The sequence below is a fragment of the Hoplias malabaricus genome, chromosome 2 (genome assembly GCF_029633855.1).
Source record: "Hoplias malabaricus isolate fHopMal1 chromosome 2, fHopMal1.hap1, whole genome shotgun sequence".
NCBI classification, from domain to species: Eukaryota; Metazoa; Chordata; class Actinopteri; order Characiformes; family Erythrinidae; genus Hoplias; species Hoplias malabaricus.
In genome coordinates, this window is record NC_089801.1 from 34,349,953 (window position 1) to 34,370,269 (window position 20,317).

A 20,317-nucleotide genomic window follows, 5' to 3' on the forward strand; every position below is an offset into this window, starting at 1 on the left:
TTGGCATTTGAAACAAGGACCTAAGTGCCTTCAATGTGTAATGGGTGCCTGCCTTGAAGTAGAACTCACTTATTACAAGGGCCATGTCTGCAACTGTGTCCATCATGTGTGTAATTCAACATCAGGCAAGTTAGCATTACGCTAACTGATTTCTGTTGTTATTTACATTTCTGTACAGTTCTAAATGATTATATTTTTCATTTTATTCCAGCTTCAAACACTTGTAAGTTAGGAACTGGTGTCATAAAGAGGCTGGGTGAGTGGGTCTGGACTGTCTGGCGTCTTGTGTTGGCGGATTAGAAGCGAATGGTCACAGCGGCTGAGTTTTCACTCGGTCTGTTGAGTCCATCTAGTGGCTGATCAAAGTATTTCAGTATTTCATATACCCTCTGTTTAACGCAGTTTCACATTCATTCATAATGCCCGTATTCAGAGGTTATTAGAAATTAAATATATATTTTTTATAACTACAGAGATGTTGTTTTATGAAGTCATGTGAAACACTTTATTCAAAGACTTTAAATAATTAAAATACTCAGCTTTAATATAATTAATATATAAAATAGATGATATAAATACTATATTTAATATAAAATAAGATGCTTTTGTTTTAACAGTATAATTTGGTAACATTGGATAATTGTATTTTTATAATTAAGAGTCTTAATTATAGTCAGGTGAGAAATAGCCTCATGGATTTTGGGCTGATGACGGAGACCTGGATGAGGAGAGGCGCTTCTCTTCATGTGTTGCTTTTTATTTGGTTGTTGCAGACACTGAATATTGCATAATAAAAGTCCCAGAGATACTGGAGCAATTGGCCTGATTTTTATGTACACGCTGCAGTAGTTTACATATTGAGGTTATTTAAATTGAGGGTAGGGGACTTCCAGAGTAAAAAAATAATGTAGTATATTGTTTTAATTTTACCTGGTGAGAATTTAAGATCTGGACAGACGTGTCATCTGGGCTTAAATAGAGGCTATTATTATGTGATTAGCATCCCTGAGGAAGATTAGAATTAGCCTAGTTAGCACACAACACTACTAAATTATTTACGGAGATGTAAATCTTTTCAAGGTTTTTTAAGTCGGGTTGCATTTTTCATCTTGGCATGGCTGTTTTTCAGGAGTTTTTTCAGTAACTTGCTCACTGCTGTCACTGTTAATCTGATAATAAATTTAAATTCCCTCTACTGTCATTGAATAACCTCCATAAGACCTAATGTCTGTAAAGAATGACATTCTTTGAAGCTATTTCCAGAAAAAAAATATACAAACAACTAACTTCTTTATACTGACTTAGGCATTTTCGCATGCCTTCATTCAATACACACAGATCTATGAATGTGCTATTAGTCCTCACCTCTATCTCCACCTATTTCTCCACTGTATGCCTGCATCTTGAATGTCCCAATGATATCACAAACTCTGTATGCCTGAATCTGTGCATTTGAGACTGTGCAAAGAGAATATGCTCAGCCAGTGTGCTGACCACATTTTTTACCCAGGATACGTCCCCTGGGGTAAACGTCTCCGCACTGACAGGATAAACCGTTCATTTTACTGTAGGAAACATTTTTACATCAACGGGGAAATTACTTATTAATTTCTTGACTGTACTCCACTATCGGAATGACCACTAGGGGACATAATTGAGTAAATACAATTGTGCTTTCCAAGAGAATATATGGCATAACTCACCACATATACCACCCCTTGGGGCCTGGATACAAAAGAGAAAAGTGGACCACCATGGGTCTGGGAATTCATAGTGTTCTTATGACGAAGTAAACAATCTGGGTCTGCAGCGTGTCAGAAGCTGTTTGATTTAATGCGCCTCGAACGTTACAGAAAACAAAAGTCAAAAGAAAAACGGATCTAATTTGCTAGTTTGGCAAGACTTAGAAGCTCAAACAGCTCTGCGAGCGTCCTGCTCGGCCTGCGTCTGCTCTTAGTCAGCGATAATGCAGACTTCCTCAGTAGTCTTTGTTTTTCTTTTGGTGTTTATCAAGAAAACTGACGGCACAAACTGGAGGAAAAAGGAACAGAACCAAGGATCAAAGCCTCGCTACCCGACCCGACCCCAAATCCTCTTCACTTTAAAAAGATTAAAAACACAAACATCTGTCTGCTCTCTCCAGCTCATTTTAGTGCTCCAGAAAACAGCTGGAAGAGTGCTGCTTTATGCCTCACACACGGATGAGCTTCCGCTGGGGCTGCAACAACACGGGCCCCTGGAGGGCGAAGGACCGAGATAAGGGCCTTTCATCTGCGTGGCTCTGAGGAAAGACAGCGGTGAGGAGGAACAGTGCAGCACCAGGCTCCCTCTGGGTGGGTACAGGGCCAGAGCGGGGCTGGTTTAAGGGACAGAGCTCGTTAGTGAGTGCTGTCTATTGGAGGGAGGGAATGCTCTGGACAGCAGAAATTCACAATTTCTCCAAACATATTAGACCTCCCTTAAAATTATATTATTTTTATATTATATGTAAAATGTATGTAAAAGGAATACTCCAGAGTAGCTGCACATGAGCTTAATGTGACTATGCCTAGTGCCAGAGTATAGGCAGCAGACAAGACAATTTTACTCAAATACACAGACATGTGAAGCTTGTAAAATACATTCCACATATATTTTATTTAACAATATGCTACAACAAGCACTGACATGTTTACAGTGACTCTATTAATAAAATGAAGAGTATGGATTATAATCAAGGTCAAACATTTTATTAATTCGAGGGGGAAATGTCAATTAACAACTTAAATTTGAAGATAAAATTTAAAGGTTTAATCTTATTTTTTTATTATTATTATTATCTTAAATGATTTTCCACAGCATTGTTTTATTCAGATGTTTCCCATTACATTTCTCCTGAAGGCATCATGACTACATCATCCTTAGCCTTTTTCTGCCTCTCATTGTTCCACAACATCTTTGGTGAGTGCCATACCATTAAATAATATTTAAAATAATCAGCCAGGCTTTGGCTCCATAAAGCAGCAGCATGCATTTTTCTTTCAGAAGGCAAACAGTAACCAAATTGTCTAATGCAGTTTAAATATCTAGACTGTCATTTCTGGCTGCTAGTGATAATATATTGACTTTAGTAGACTGGGTTTGAGGGGATATATTCATCATAAAACATGAACATTATTCTATAACCATCTTTAACCATACAGAGACTTCAAGTACATATCCTCTGAGAAGAACAAGCCCTTAAGGGTCTGTAGGTCTTCCTCTGTCTGCTTTCTGGGCTCTTTACTGGGTACTGAGAGCCATAATGTTTGTTGCTCTCCTGGTAAAGTAACTTTAATGTAATCCCTGTCCTCCCCCAGTTCAGACACTCTCTCATACAGTGATTGAATACGCTCCCAAATCCTCTTTTTAATCTCACATTCTTTTATCAGCCAAGTGACCAAACTAACATTACCCTCAGGGTCATTTTCGTTTTTACGTACCTCAAGTATATCATTCTCATAAACTTGGATAAGTTTATCATTGTTTTTGAGGATCCCTAGCATTTCGTAGCTCACTTTTTTTTCTCACATCCTTCCATCCAGGTGTTTCCCAAATCTCACTGCTGTTCCTGTTTCCTAACATTTGGTCAACACTCTCCAGCAGCTCTGAGACCTGACCACCATCTCCATTCTCAATGAGAATGTAAGACCTGTTCCCACATTTCTCCACAAGTGTCTGGACTTCCTGGTCTTTAATGTCAAATGGGCCTTCATCGTCTAATAGGCCTTCACCAGTGATGACGAAGAGGACCATAGCCTTTCTCCAACATCTCTCACCAAAGATCTCCTCCATTTTCTCGACCATGTTTCTGGCCTCTTCTGTAGCCTGGTTCTCTGGTATGACCAAGAGGAAGGCATGAGGCTCTTGGGCTCTCAGACTGTCCATAAGCTCCTTATTATCTCTCAGTTTTTCAGGAGTGTCCACTACAGTCATCTCCCTCCCAGCCAGCCACCCCTGTCCACTCTCACTGGATGCTCCAGCCTGGCTCCTCTCCTCTCTGTCCAGGATCATGTGTTCCACTGCAGACCCAGTCTTGCCCACCAGCACTAACCTCAGTTTAGGCACAGGAATCAAATTTGTGAAACCTGCAGCACAACAAGAACAATGCAGCAACCCTGTCATTATCGTTCCTCCCTCTGGTGGATTCCCTTGTGTGTGGTGTGTGGTGTTTTTTTATTGTTTAAATAAACTCTAAACTAGCTCTACTAGGCATTCACTTACACATTTTGGGATGCATTCCTGTGTTGCATGGTGCATAAATTTATGGAATAAATTGGTAGCCATATATTTCTGTCCAATAAAAAAACATAGATACCATGCTATGGTAAAACCACAGTATAGGTACCATAGTAACCATGCCATAGTTTTTCTCTCTGCCAAAAAACAATGGATAGAATACTATGGTAAAACCATGGTTAATTTTAGTAAGGGAAGGCAGTGGTCCAAATTTAACTCATCTGCATGATGAACTGGTTTTGTACATGATAATATATTTTTTTTCAGATAAAGGATTTGTTATTTATGTTTTTAACAACTTTTTGAAAATGGTTCTATACAGCACCAAATAATTTAAACCAAAGCAATCTGAAGAAATGGTAATAATTGTAAAGTAACTAAATAGAAACATAGCCTTGCTTATAAACTCTGAAGAATGGTTTGTTGACCACAACAGTATAATGCAGTAGTACTTAGTTAGACTTATACACTGAGCTGTAACAGCCCGTAAAAAAGGTGAACACTCATCAGTAAATGGTATTACAACAGGAACAGAAATATAGGGTCCATCACTCAAGTGAAATCAACAATATACAACTTTAACAATACATTATACTCACTTTTATTTCCATGTTTCTTCTCTTCCTCTTCAAGCATTTGTTCCACTTCCTTCATGTTTTCTTTGAATTCATTCATTCGTTTTTCTAAAACTGAAAAAGCAAAACCAGCTCCCCTCAGGACCAAATTAGTTAATATTAATAATAATAATTGAAGCTCTAGCTAATAAAAACACACAACCACTCTCCTAGGTCAGCGCTCCTCTCAGAGAACTGTATATCCAGGTAGAGTATATGCAGTGTTACTTTCAAAGCTAAACGAGCCGTTGTCATATATAATAGTTGGAGTTTATACACTTACTATCATCTTTAGACTCTGCTGATGGCTCAGTCGATGTGGTTGCCTTTGTCTGGGGTCTGTGTGCAGCATCAGGCTGATGAAAGTTTGGAGTGTCATTTATTTTTAAAGTGTCATTTATTTCTGTTCTGTGACAGTAAGCCATGTTTAATGATCAAACAAAATCAAACTATCTACATAATAGAAACATTTCCCCAGTAGTGGATACTGCAGTGGAAACTGTTCTGGTAAATCTATTTATTATAGCCCTAACATACTCATCCCAGGGAGTAACTGCAGTGTGATGAAAAACTATTCTAATGTCATACTCACAGTAGGAGCTCTTCTTCTGAACCGATTTCCTATTCCTAAAAGAGGTTTTCACATAATTTAATTGTTTTGAAACATAATTAATTCAAAATAATTACAAGAATGTATTTAAGAGAGAAAATACTCACCTTCCCAATCAATTTCCAATTTAGGAATCTGGAGAAATGAAACAAAGCTTAAGACCCAGAAATGACATTTGGAAAGTTGTACATATTATAATTTGCCAGTAGAATAAATACACCGTGCCCTCCAGGATCCCCACACTGTTGATCCTGACCATTGTTAAACAGGATGCAAGTGTAGAAACAGTAAGGTTATTGTAATCTGAAAAAGATTCCAGGGAGTAACTGCAGTGTGATGAAAAACTATTCTAATGTCATACTCACAGTAGGAGCTCTTCTTCTGAACCGATTTCCTATTCCTAAAAGAGTTTTTCACATAATTTCATTGTTTTGAAACATAATTAATTCAAAATAATTACAAGAATGTATTTAAGAGAGAAAATACTCACCTTCCCAATCTATTTCCAATTTAAGAATCTGGAGAAATGAAAAAAAAGCTTAAGACCCAGAAATGATATTTGGAAAGTTGTACATGTTGTAATTTGCCTGTAGAGGAATTACACAGTACCCTACAGGATCCCCACACTGTTGAAAGCCAGAATTACAATGTTTACATCTAGAGCTGTGTTAATGCATAGAGGAATTCACTTGTTATTATTCCATATTTTCACATGTTTTACACTGTCTAGTGATGTACTTTATCTAGCAATTGCTACTGTTGAGTTCAAAAGGTTGATTACATTTTATTAATGCTTAAATGTGTATTAAATATAATAACTCTCTCTCTCTCTCTCCCTCTCTCTCTCTCTCTCTCACTCTCTCACTCTCCACACACACACGAATGCAGGGAGCACCTGTTTCATATCTATTTTTAAGCCATGAGCTGCGCTGTAGTGGTAATTTTATCTATTAAAGTTTCTGTGTTTGATGCTAAAGCACTTCATGAAATTTTAACTCAGTAAATTAAGAGATTCTATCTCAAAAACATTTTAACTTTATTGTTGTGATTATTTTTTTTTCTATAGACACTACTAATATAAATATAATTCCATTGCTTTGATTTCATATTGAGTTGTTTATTTTACATTTAAATATCCATTATTGGGCGGCACGGTGGTGCAGCAGGTAGGTGTCGCAGTCACACAGCTCCAGGGACCTGGAGGTTGTGGGTTCGATTCCTGCTCCGAATGACTGTTTGTGAGGAGTTGGTGTGTTCTCCCTGTGTCCGCGTGGGTTTCCTCCGGGTACTCCGGTTTCCTCCCACAGTCCAAAAACACACATTGATAGGTGGATTGGTGACTCAAAAGTGTGTGTGTGTGTGTGTGTGTGTTTCTGTGTTGCCCTGTGAAGGACTGGCGCCCCCTCCAGGGTGTAATCCCGCATTGCGCCCAATGATTCCAGGTAGGCTCTGGACCCACTGTGACCCTGAACTGGATAAGGGTTACAGATAATGAATGAATATCCATTATTAAAAATTTCAGTTTTAGGAAGGGACTATGCAGTTAATCACAATTACAACAAACTGTGCAATTAATTTGTTTATATTTTCACTCGATCCCACAGCACTATTTAAATCATATGTGTGGGAATATTTATCTCTGCCTACAACAGGTAACTACTATCAATACCTCCACTTTAATCAGCTTCTTGATGTGCTGTAGTGCCTGATGATTATTAGAACAGGTCAGTAATCCTCTGTCTTCATGGAACAGACAGTCCACAGTTAGGGTGTTCTTTCTGGTCACAGATCTCCAGCTGTCTGGAGGAATCGTGTCTTGTTTGAATGTGTGATGAAGAACCACCAGAACGGCAGGTTTGGAGTCTGTAGGAAAAAAAAAAAAAAAAAAAAGATTTTGAAAATGAAGTACAAAGTAAAATAACAAAGTATGTAGGTAATTTGTTTATGTAGAACATTTAAAGCCAAAGTGCTTTACTTAACAATATGTTAAAATTACACATGTAAACACAGAACATAAAATTTAACACAAAAATCATTGACCAGCTCATCAAAATACATGTGAATATATTTCTGGAATACCTGAAACACCACGGAGCTTGACCAGTGCTGCTTCAATGTCAGTTCCAGCACGAGAAGCAACAGGACAGAAGAGTAAAATCAGGTCACACTCCCCCTCACTGGACACCTCCTCCAAACAGGACACTTCTTCCTGAAGACGCTTCTTGAACTCCACGTCAGAGTTTAGAGTTTTTCCAGCTACAACTGTGAAGTATCTCAGTTTCTTCCCTGTTAAATTATATTAAAGACAGTATTTACTGTAATATTTCCTTACATCAAATCTATCACATTATCATTTTTTACATATCATTACATTCCATTATTTGTAATTTGTCTTTGAAACAGGTTAACTGAAACTAGAGATTCTCCTATGTCTTTATGTTTATATAATTGGTGTGGTGTATGTTTCTGGCATCATTCCCAGCTCTGGCTTTAAAACAAACACATGAAAATAGTTACTGGCAGTCAGGTGACAATCTCAACTAAAAAGAAAGTAAATTCTTTCACACAACGGAATACATGTTTCACACACACACACACACACACACATTAAAATAATATAGTATTATTGTCATCCTACGAAAGGGGACAGTCAGAGGTTGTATCTCTGGTTGATATTTATTTGGATCATCTTCCACTGTGTTGCGCATCATGGTGACTCGATAATTTACAGCATAACTGTCCATAAACCAGAAGATCAAAAGGTACCTGTGAAATACAAACACATCTCTGTCAGCTGAACTCTTCAATTTCAATTAAAAACATTCATTACATTAGTTGAAGATATGTATATGTTTATAATACGTAAAGTGATAAAGTGACAGGGGAGTGACAATGTTGTGTCCTAGAAGCTTTAAATAAAGTAAAACCTGTATAAGCATTGTGGGGGATACAGGATGGTACGTACAATAACAGACTATGCAAATAAGACAAGAAAAACATCTCCAACATAGTATCTTTACAGGAGCAGGAAAAATCCTTTTTAATCTTCAGTGGAAGTCAGTGTAAAAAGATGTGAAGGACAGCTGCTTTGTTTAAATTATGGAGTAAATTCAAAATCCACAAAAATGGAGATACACATTTTCCTTTGGACAGCGATGATACGTAGTTTGATAAATCTTTGATAAAGGTGTCCACTTAAACACAAACATCACAACATCACACAGCATGTGCTAATCTATCAAGCGCTTGAGATGAGGTGAAGAATCAGTCAATAATCTGCCTCCAGAAAAATTACCCTAAAATTATTCTTTATTTAGTCCAAGATTGAAGCTGTTTACTCACCACAGCCGCTCCTCAGTCTGAGGGAGAGAGTGAAAGTGAAAGTCTGGATTTACTCACATTCTCTAGGTATTATTTTACAAACCCTCTACTGCTGTGAGTGAGAAGGGGGCAGGGGTGTCTAGTTTATCATTAGCAGCCTGTGGCTTCATGCATTAAATGCAGAGAAATGCTGAGAAATGATTGAAATGCTGAGAAAAAGCTAGGTTCTTGTAATAGAGAATATAAAACTTGTAATAGTGTCAGATGAGAGGCATTTCCCTCACATTACTGTTATCAGTTCCTCCCTCTTCCTGTATCAGTTCAAGCTCCATATGTTCTGCCCCAGAAGAGAAACTTTTCTAAGAGGGCAGAGGGCTCACTAAATCCCCAAACTTTACATAGTGCAGGTTTAAGTAAAGTATTGATGTTGATTTCTTCAATATTGTTGTTAACATATTTTTTTAAACATTATTGGCCTCAGAATAGTTCCCTTCTGACATTAGAAACAGTAAAGAGTTATAGCTCAGATGAGCAAAAGAGAAGCAAGACCAGTTCAGTACAGGAGTGTAGATATAAACTTCAGAAGTAACACAGTAGTTGAGTGTGATATTAAGAACATAGATTGAAATTATAGGGTTGTAGAAAATGCCAGGTTTTGATTGTACAGTGGGCTAAGACTCTAATAGAATGTGTAAAGCATTAGGAATAAGTCTATGATATAATCTGGTGGTTACAAAAAAGTCACAATAGGCCAATCACAATTTGTTCTCCAGTGGGTGGGATTAATCCGGCCTAAATATGGACTGAGAACACAACACCAGGCTTTACCAGGTTTCAGATAAAACATCAAAAATGTCAGCATCCATTTTGTGACAGGGCTCTCTGCTGACGGAGTCACTGTATACCGCAGTAGACGAGTTCCTCGTACAGCATGTGTAACCCATTCATAAACACTTGTCTTCTGCCAGCATCAGTATCACAGGGACAGCCCTATTATGGTTCAAATCTTACTTAACGGAACGTTACCAATTCCTAAAAGTAAACAATCTAAATTCAAATTATTCTAAAGTAAGATTTGGAATTCCACAAGGCTCTATTTTAGGACCATTATTATTTACATTATACATGTTACCGCTAGGCACAGTTATAAGAAACCATGACATTAACTTTCACTGTTACGCAGACGACACACAATTGTATATTTCAGCCAAGCCCGATGACAAACACAGATTAAAGAAAATAGAGGACTGTGTAAAAGACGTGAAAGGCTGGATGTTGCGTAACTTCCTCCTTCTAAACAGCAACAAAACAGAGGTCCTACTTTTGGGTCCAAAACTGACAAGAAATAAATTATCAGACTTAATTTTAAATCTAGCTAACTTTCCAGTTAAACCTGGTTCAGCAGCAAAAAATCTTGGTGTCATAATTGACCCGGATTTATCATTTGATCAACACATAGGTAGTATCACTAGGACAGCTTTTTTACATCTTCGCAATATTGCTAAGATTAGAAATGCCTTATCCCTCCAGGACGCAGAAACATTAGTACATGCCTTTATTACTTCAAGGCTTGACTACTGTAACGCACTACTGTCAGGATGCACCAGCAGCAATTTAAGAAAACTTCAACTAGTTCAAAATGCTGCAGCTAGGGTCCTCACTAAAACTAGAAAATTTGAACATATCAGCCCAGTTCTATCATCACTTCATTGGCTGCCTGTTAAATTCCGCATTGACTACAAAATTTTGTTATTAACATATAAAGCTCTACATGGGCTTGCTCCTGAATATCTTCAAGATACAATTTCCTATTATGAGCCTCCACGTTCACTCAGATCACAGAATACTGGATTTTTAAATGTTCCCAGAATTCAGAAGGCCTCAGCTGGGGGAAGAGCCTTTTCTTATAAAGCCCCCCAACTCTGGAATGATCTTCCAGAAAATGTTCGGGACTCAGACACAGTCGCAATCTTCAAATGTAGGCTAAAAACTCATTTGTTTAGTTTATCATTTGGTAGCTAATGCTCCCCCATAGATAAAGGCGGCAGATCCGGGGGGTCCATGGACACAGGGAATTATAGTAAACTGAGACGCTGGTGCTGTCGTACCTCCGCTTCTCGCGATCACTCAGGTTTGTTGACGGTGGAGCGGAGGGATGCCAGTGTTTCAGGATGCTCCCGTGTCTGTGTGTCCTCCTGGTTCTCTCCTTTTAGTTAATGCTGTCATAGTCAGATCTGCCGGAGTCATTAGCCACACTCTGGAAATTTTCATATTTTCTACTTTACAAACACAAAACAGTTCAAAACTAATTCCATCCCTTTACATCTTTCCGAGTAAACGACTGCCCACCTGTCTGTCTGGACACTGATGGATGACTGTTGAGATCCTCCTCCACGCTTCAGACCAGCTGCCCACGCTCCAGCAACCACCAAGTGCCTTGAAGCTGTCCCTACACTGAAGTTCTCACGGACTACTAACTATTATCACCAGTAGATTGACCAGAGGAGGATGGGTCACCCCTTGTGAGCCTTGGTTCCTCCCAAGGTTTCTTCCTCAGCTGGGGGAGTTTTTCCTTGCCACTGTCGCCCCTGGCTTGCTCACTTGAGGGTTTTACATTTGTCTTTACATTTCATGTCAAATCTTGTCTTACTGGAATTCTGTGAAGCTGCTTTGTGACAACATCAGTTGTGAAAAGCGCTATATAAATAAATTTGATTTGATTTGATTTGATCAGTATCCAGTATGAGCACCCATAAATCCATGGCTAGCTTTGTGCTAAATCACAAGTCCCACATATGTGCTAGCTGGAATCAACAACATCATATTTAAAGAAACAAAGGCAAAATAAAAGGTTTTAACTTGAAATGTTGCAGTTTATTTTCATTTTAATCACTCAGTCAAAAACAAGTGCAGCACAGATGGGCTTTTATACTCCTTTATCTGTTAAGTGATATCTTTTTACAGTTTCCTTAGTTTTATAATTAAAACACTAAGAGAAAATCAAGCTGGGATTATACTGATTTATCATATTGTTTTACCATATATTATTTATATATAGTATATATTTATACAATATATTGATGTGTGTTACTGCACCAGGCCTACATATTGATTGATGTCACAACAAAGCCTCTTCTCTCCACAATGGCATCTTTAAGTGCAAGGAAACGATGTTCAAGTATTTGAATGGATATTAATGGAGGGTTTACTCATGGGAAATTCTGCAATGTTTCTATTGGTCTGTTTTGGACTACAAGTGAAATACTGAAAGATATGCAATCAAATGTAAAACATGTTCAGTCTACTGATTCTACATAACAACAATAACAAAATAATACTAATGTAGTCAGTGTAAACATTCACATCACACAAGCACAATTCCCCAGTTGTGTGTGATAGGACATGCCTCAGATGTGGTGGTCAGTAATATCTGTCGAGGGGCTAGAAAAACTGACAGCGTTCCACAAAGATAAGGTCCTTAATTGTTGGGTGAAATCAACACTGATTTACTAGTGTTTAACAGGGTAATGTTTTTCTACTAGGGGGAGCTCTTAGTTATTAATAGCATCCCTTTATCCAGTAAAGCCAAAGAACGGACATTCTACACATTCCTAAAACAAGACAAGTTTCACTGTCTCACATAAACTGTAAACATTTTACAAATACATTAGGGGCACATTAGATAATAAGCATTAATACATGGCTAATTAATACATCAATTAAATAGTAATGATTTCAATGATGATTCATAAGAGATTTAAAGTTTATAGATTAAGGAATATATTATTATTGACATTCGTTAACGGTTACTTGACACATTATTGAAGCATTTAGAGATCCTCAGATATGCTAGTAATACCATGGTTAATTAATGCACCTCCACTGTAAAGTGTGAGCTATAAATTTATCTGTGATGTATTCACATCTCCTCTTCTCAGGCCAGATCTACTACTGGAGACTGCAGCTTGAATGAGAGACCTTTGAAACATTGGTAGACTTCTGGGAACCCTGCAACGAAAAGCACAAATTTAATAATAATAATAATAATAATAATAATAATAATAAATACAGTATTAACAAAAAAGTAGCAAAAGTGGCAAGGACCTGTGAATGTATCAAAGGAAGAATGAATGAATGAAAAAAAAGAAAGTAACAAACAAAAAACAAAGAAATAAAGAAAAAGCAGAAAAAAGTAGTAGGAGAGGGAAGGACAGGACATGTGTTTTTCTACTCTGTTTGTCCAGAAGTTTGTAGATGCTCTTAGATGCTCTTCAGTTGGCTGATGCTGACACAGGTGGTCAGTGCCACACAGTTTGTCTAATGTCTGTAAAAAAGCACTGAATAATAAAATGGGACACTCTGGAGCAGCTACACATTAATGTAAGGATGCCACACACAAAGTCATTGACTAGAAAGAGAGTTATACATTTCCCCAGCACTGGTTTGTGAAGCTGTAGAATTATCTAATCTGAGCTAATGTTACATTGATCCAATGTTCTGACATAGTGCAAAGCCTTCCCAGAAAGGCAGAGTCTGATATTGTAGCCAACAGGGAACACGTCTGTATTAATATCATCAGCTGCAGAAGACAGGTGGGATGAGCGGGTGGGCACAAACCTCTGGACCTATACTGTGTGTGTAATTCATCAGTCTGTACTAATTATTAGAGCACTATTTAGTATTTGAATGTGGACTTCAAATCTATCAACCTGAGTTCCCGAGTCCAGTTTCTGGTCTTGGGTCTTGTTTTTGGAGCTGCTGATGTCATTGAGAGCAGGATGTGACATCAGTCCCTGAAAGCACAGAGAGGAGAGAAAGTCGGGACATGAGAAAGCGGATAATGAAAGCACAGAGAGGCCGTGGTAAGAGCCAGACGTGAGGTGAAGGAGTTGAACTAAAGACCAGGGTAATGGAAAAGGTCAGCATCAAGAGCAGCTAACTGCTGATGTGGAGACATTGTGTTGTCTTTAGACCTGAGTCTTGGTGCAGATTTGGAGAAACTAGGGAGGAAGGACGCTCAGGGAGGTGTCATATTCAGAGGCAAGATCCATGGGAAAACACTAATTATCAAAGTGAGTTGTGCCAGATGTGGTCAGTGCCAAATTGTGTACATTTGTAAAAAACATTTTAATAAACATGAAATACATTTACAAACAAAATCAGATGAACTCACAAAAAAGTTGAAAACTATAAAAATACCTCAGTGTGGATCCATTCCCACACACACACACACACACACACACACTAAAGTAACAGTCATTAAGTTTCATAACAGACTATACGTACTTACCACAGCTGTTCTCTATAGACATGTAGGAACCGAGACAGGTCTTACTGCTTTCATTTTTTCTTTTTCTCAGCAGTACAGCATTATATACTTTACATTATATACATTATATACCTCATTAACCCTTAGAGACCTGAGTGTAGCAGCCTGGTTATAATGTAAGTGAGCACTGTTCACTGTACTGTGCACAATTTTTGGGTTCTGTCCAAAAACATAGACAATTTCCAGTGCCCACAAACATTTCCACAATGCACTGCTAATAGTAGGGTACAACCGTATATATCAGCATTCATTCTATATATATATCAGCCTTCGTTTTCTATATATGTCAGCGTTCATTCTATATATATCAGCGTTCATTCTATATATATCAGAGTTCATTCTATATATATCAGTCAACATTCTAAATATATCAGCGTTCATCCTATATATATCAGTCTACATTCTATATATATATCAGCATTCATTCTATATATATCAGTCTACATTCTATATATATCAGTCTACAATCTATATATATCAGCTTTCATTTTATATATATCAGTCTACATTCTATATATATCAGCTTTCATTCTATATTTATCAGCGATCATTCTATATATATCAGTCTACTTTCTATAAATATATCAGCATTCATTCTATATATATCAGCTTTCATTCTATATTTATCAGCGTTAATTCTATATATATCAGCGTTCATTCTATATATATCAGCTTTCATTCTATATATATCACCGTTCATTCTATATATATCAGCGTTCATTCTATATATATATAAGCATTCATTCTATATATATCACCATTCATTCTATATATATCAGCATTCATTCTATATATATCAGTCTACATTCTATATATATCAGCATTCATTCTATATATATCAGCTTTCATTCTATATTTATCAGCGTTCATTCTATATATATATGTCAGACTACATTCTATATATATCAGCGTTCATTCTATATATATCAGCGTTCATTCTATATATATCAGCTTTCATTCTATATATATCAGCGTTCATTCTATATATATCAGCTTTCATTCTATATATATCACCGTTCATTCTATATATATCAGCTTTCATTCTATATATATCAGCTTTCATTCTATATATATATCACCTTTCATTCTATATATATCAGTCTACATTCTATATATACCACCATTCATTCTATATATATCAGCTTTCATTCTATATATATCAGCTTTCATTCTATATATATATCACCTTTCATTCTATATATATCAGTCTACATTCTATATATATCAGCGTTCATTCTATATATCTCAAAGTTCATTCCATATATATCAGTCTACAGTCTATATATACCAGCGTTCGTTCTATATATATATCAGCATTCATTCTATATATATCAGTTTACATTCTATATATATCAGGATTCATTATATATATATATATATATATATATATATATATATGTATATATATATATATCAGTCTACATTCTATATATATCAGCGTTCTTTCTATATATATCTGCTTTCATTCTATATTTATCAGCGTTCTTTCTATATATATCAGCTTTCATTCTATATTTATCAGCTTTCATTCTATATATATATATCAGCTTTCATTCTATATATATCAGCTTTCATTCTATATATATATCAGCATTCATTCTATATATATCAGCTTTCATTCTATATATATCAGCTTTCATTCTAAATATATAAGCTTTTATTCTATTTTTATCAGCTTTCATTCTATATATATCAGCTTTCATTCTAAATATATAAGCGTTCATTCTATATATATCAGTCTACATTCTATATATATCAGCTTTCATTCTCTATATATCAGCTTTCATTCTCTATATATCAGCTTTCATTCTAAATATATAAGCTTTTATTCTATTTTTATCAGCTTTCATTCTATATATATATATCAGCTTTCATTCTATATATATCAGCTTTCATTCTCTATATATCAGCATTCATTCTATATATATCAGCTTTCATTCTATATATATCAGTGTTCATTCTATGTATATCAGCTTTCATTCTATATATTTATCAGCGTTCATTCTATATATATCAGCTTTCATTCTGTATTTATCAGCTTTCATTCTATATATATATCAGTGTTCATTCTATATATATCAGCTTTCATTCTATATTTATCAGCTTTCATTCTATATATATCAGCGTTCATTCTATATATATCAGCTTCCATTCTATATATATATCAGTGTTCATTCTATATATATCAGCTTTCATTCTATATTTTTCAGTGTCCATTCTATATATATCAGCTTTCATTCTATATTTATCAGCTTTCATTCTATATATATATCAGTGTTCATTCTATATATATATCAGCGTTCATTCTATATATATCAGCTTTCATTCTATATTTATCAGCTTTCATTCTATATTTATCAGCTTTCATTCTATATTCATCAGTGTTCATTCTATATATATATCAGTGTTCATTCTATATATATCAGCTTTCATTCTATATATATATATCAGCGTTCATTCTATATATATCAGCATTCATTCTATATATATCAGCTTTCATTCTATATATATCAGCGTTCATTCTATATATATCAGCTTTCATTCTATATATATCAGCGTTCATTCTATATATATCAGCATTCATTCTATATATATATCAGTGTTAATTCTATATATATCAGCTTTCATTCTATATATATCAGTGTTCATTCTATATATATCAGCTTTCATTCTCTATATATCAGCGTTCATTCTATATATATCAGCTTTCATTCTCTATATATCAGCGTTCATTCTATATATATCAGCTTTCATTCTATATATATCAGTGTTCATTCTATGTATATCAGCTTTCATTCTATATATATCAGCTTTCATTCTCTATATATCAGCGTTCATTCTATATATATCAGCTTTCATTCTAAATATATAAGCTTTTATTCTATTTTTATCAGCTTTCATTCTATATATATATATCAGCTTTCATTCTATATATATCAGCTTTCATTCTCTATATATCAGCATTCATTCTATATATATCAGCTTTCATTCTATATATATCAGTGTTCATTCTATGTATATCAGCTTTCATTCTATATATTTATCAGCGTTCATTCTATATATATCAGCTTTCATTCTGTATTTATCAGCTTTCATTCTATATATATATCAGTGTTCATTCTATATATATCAGCTTTCATTCTATATTTATCAGCTTTCATTCTATATATATCAGCGTTCATTCTATATATATCAGCTTCCATTCTATATATATATCAGTGTTCATTCTATATATATCAGCTTTCATTCTATATTTATCAGCTTTCATTCTATATATATATCAGTGTTCATTCTATATATATATCAGCGTTCATTCTATATATATCAGCTTTCATTCTATATTTATCAGCTTTCATTCTATATTTATCAGCTTTCATTCTATATTCATCAGTGTTCATTCTATATATATATCAGTGTTCATTCTATATATATCAGCTTTCATTCTATATATATATATCAGCGTTCATTCTATATATATCAGCATTCATTCTATATATATCAGCTTTCATTCTATATATATCAGCGTTCATTCTATATATATCAGCTTTCATTCTATATATATCAGCGTTCATTCTATATATATCAGCATTCATTCTATATATATATCAGTGTTAATTCTATATATATCAGCTTTCATTCTATATATATCAGTGTTCATTCTATATATATCAGCTTTCATTCTCTATATATCAGCGTTCATTCTATATATATCAGCTTTCATTCTCTATATATCAGCGTTCATTCTATATATATCAGCTTTCATTCTATATATATCAGTGTTCATTCTATGTATATCAGCTTTCATTCTATATATATCAGCTTTCATTCTCTATATATCAGCGTTCATTCTATATATATCAGCTTTCATTCTAAATATATAAGCTTTTATTCTATTTTTATCAGCTTTCATTCTATATATATATATCAGCTTTCATTCTATATATATCAGCTTTCATTCTCTATATATCAGCATTCATTCTATATATATCAGCTTTCATTCTATATATATCAGTGTTCATTCTATGTATATCAGCTTTCATTCTATATATTTATCAGCGTTCATTCTATATATATCAGCTTTCATTCTGTATTTATCAGCTTTCATTCTATATATATATCAGTGTTCATTCTATATATATCAGCTTTCATTCTATATTTATCAGCTTTCATTCTATATATATCAGCGTTCATTCTATATATATCAGCTTCCATTCTATATATATAAGCTTTTATTCTATTTTTATCAGCTTTCATTCTATATATATATATCAGCTTTCATTCTATATATATCAGCTTTCATTCTCTATATATCAGCATTCATTCTATATATATCAGCTTTCATTCTATATATATCAGTGTTCATTCTATGTATATCAGCTTTCATTCTATATATTTATCAGCGTTCATTCTATATATATCAGCTTTCATTCTGTATTTATCAGCTTTCATTCTATATATATATCAGTGTTCATTCTATATATATCAGCTTTCATTCTATATTTATCAGCGTTCATTCTATATAAATCAGCGTTCATTCTATATATATCAGCTTCCATTCTATATATATATCAGTGTTCATTCTATATATATCAGCTTTCATTCTATATTTTTCAGTGTCCATTCTATATATATCAGCTTTCATTCTATATTTATCAGCTTTCATTCTATATATATATCAGTGTTCATTCTATATATATCAGCTTTCATTCTATATTTATCAGCTTTCATTCTATATATATCAGCGTTCATTCTATATATATCAGCTTCCATTCTATATATATAAGCTTTTGTTCTATTTTTATCAGCTTTCATTCTATATATATATATCAGCTTTCATTCTATATATATCAGCTTTCATTCTCTATATATCAGCATTCATTCTATATATATCAGCTTTCATTCTATATATATCAGTGTTCATTCTATGTATATCAGCTTTCATTCTATATATTTATCAGCGTTCATTCTATATATATCAGCTTTCATTCTGTATTTATCAGCTTTCATTCTATATATATATCAGTGTTCATTCTATATATATCAGCTTTCATTCTATATTTATCAGCGTTCATTCTATATAAATCAGCGTTCATTCTATATATATCAGCTTCCATTCTATATATATATCAGTGTTCATTCTATATATATCAGCTTTCATTCTATATTTTTCAGTGTCCATTCTATATATATCAGCTTTCATTCTATATATATCAGTGTTCATTCTATATATATATCAGCGTTCATTCTATATATATCAGCTTTCATTCTATATTTATCAGCTTTCATTCTATATTTATCAGCTTTCATTCTATATTCATCAGTGTTCATTCTATATATATATCAGTGTTCATTCTATATATATCAGCTTTCATTCTATATATATATATCAGCGTTCATTCTATATATATCAGCATTCATTCTATATATATCAGCTTTCATTCTATATATATCAGCGTTCATTCTATATATATCAGCTTTCATTCTATATATATCAGCGTTCATTCTATATATATCAGCATTCATTCTATATATATATCAGTGTTAATTCTATATATATCAGCTTTCATTCTATATATATCAGTGTTCATTCTATATATATCAGTGTTCATTCTATATATATCAGCTTTCATTCTATATATATATCAGTGTTCATTCTATATATATCAGCGTTCATTCTATATATATATCAGCTTTCATTCTATATATTTCAGCTTTCATTCTATATATACATGAGCGTTCATTCTATATATATCAGCGTTCATTCTATATATATCAGCTTTCATTCTATATATATCAGCGTTCATTCTATATATATCAGCTTTCATTCTATATATATATCAGCTTTCATTCTATATATTTCAGCGTTCATTCTATATATATATGAGCGTTCATTCTATATATATCAGCGTTCATTCTATATATATCAGCGTTCTTTCTATATATATCAGCTTTCATTCTATATATATCAGCTTTCATTCTATATATATCAGCATTCATTCTATATATATCAGAGTTCATTCTATATATATCAGCTTTCATTCTATATATATCAGCTTTCATTCTATATTTATCAGCTTTCATTCTATATATATATCAGCTTTCATTCTATATATATCAGCTTTCATTCTATATATATATCAGTGTTCATTCTATATATATCAGCTTTCATTCTATATATATATCAGT

The 20,317-nt window shown here is 34.0% G+C and overlaps 1 protein-coding gene across 1 annotated transcript; it reads right to left on the reverse strand.

Moving 5' to 3' along the window:
• Positions 1–2,191: 2,191 nt before the first annotated feature.
• LOC136676325 (uncharacterized) lies at positions 2,192–8,242 on the reverse strand. Its single transcript, XM_066653229.1, has 11 exons — positions 8,120–8,242; positions 7,561–7,767; positions 7,151–7,344; positions 5,972–5,999; positions 5,847–5,881; positions 5,589–5,616; positions 5,464–5,498; positions 5,155–5,227; positions 4,857–4,946; positions 3,550–4,106; positions 2,192–2,392 (listed from the first exon to the last, which is right to left on the reverse strand). Exons 1-11 carry the CDS (start codon positions 8,223–8,225, stop codon positions 2,192–2,194), a joined length of 1,554 nt encoding a protein of 517 aa, XP_066509326.1. The 5' UTR covers positions 8,226–8,242.
• Between the last annotated feature and the right edge of the window lie 12,075 nt (positions 8,243–20,317).

Bases quoted from the DNA above. Each gene is read 5' to 3' on its own strand.
- LOC136676325 (XM_066653229.1), bottom strand. From the start codon at position 8,225: ATGGACAGTTATGCTGTAAATTATCGAGTCACCATGATGCGCAACACA. The intron at 7,345-7,560 runs GTATTCCAGAAA...TTTTTCCTACAG, and splicing joins CAAGCTCCGTGGTGTTTCAG to ACTCCAAACCTGCCGTTCTG. The intron at 5,617-5,846 runs GTGAGTATGACA...TCATTTCTCCAG, and splicing joins TCAGAAGAAGAGCTCCTACT to ATTCCTAAATTGGAAATTGA.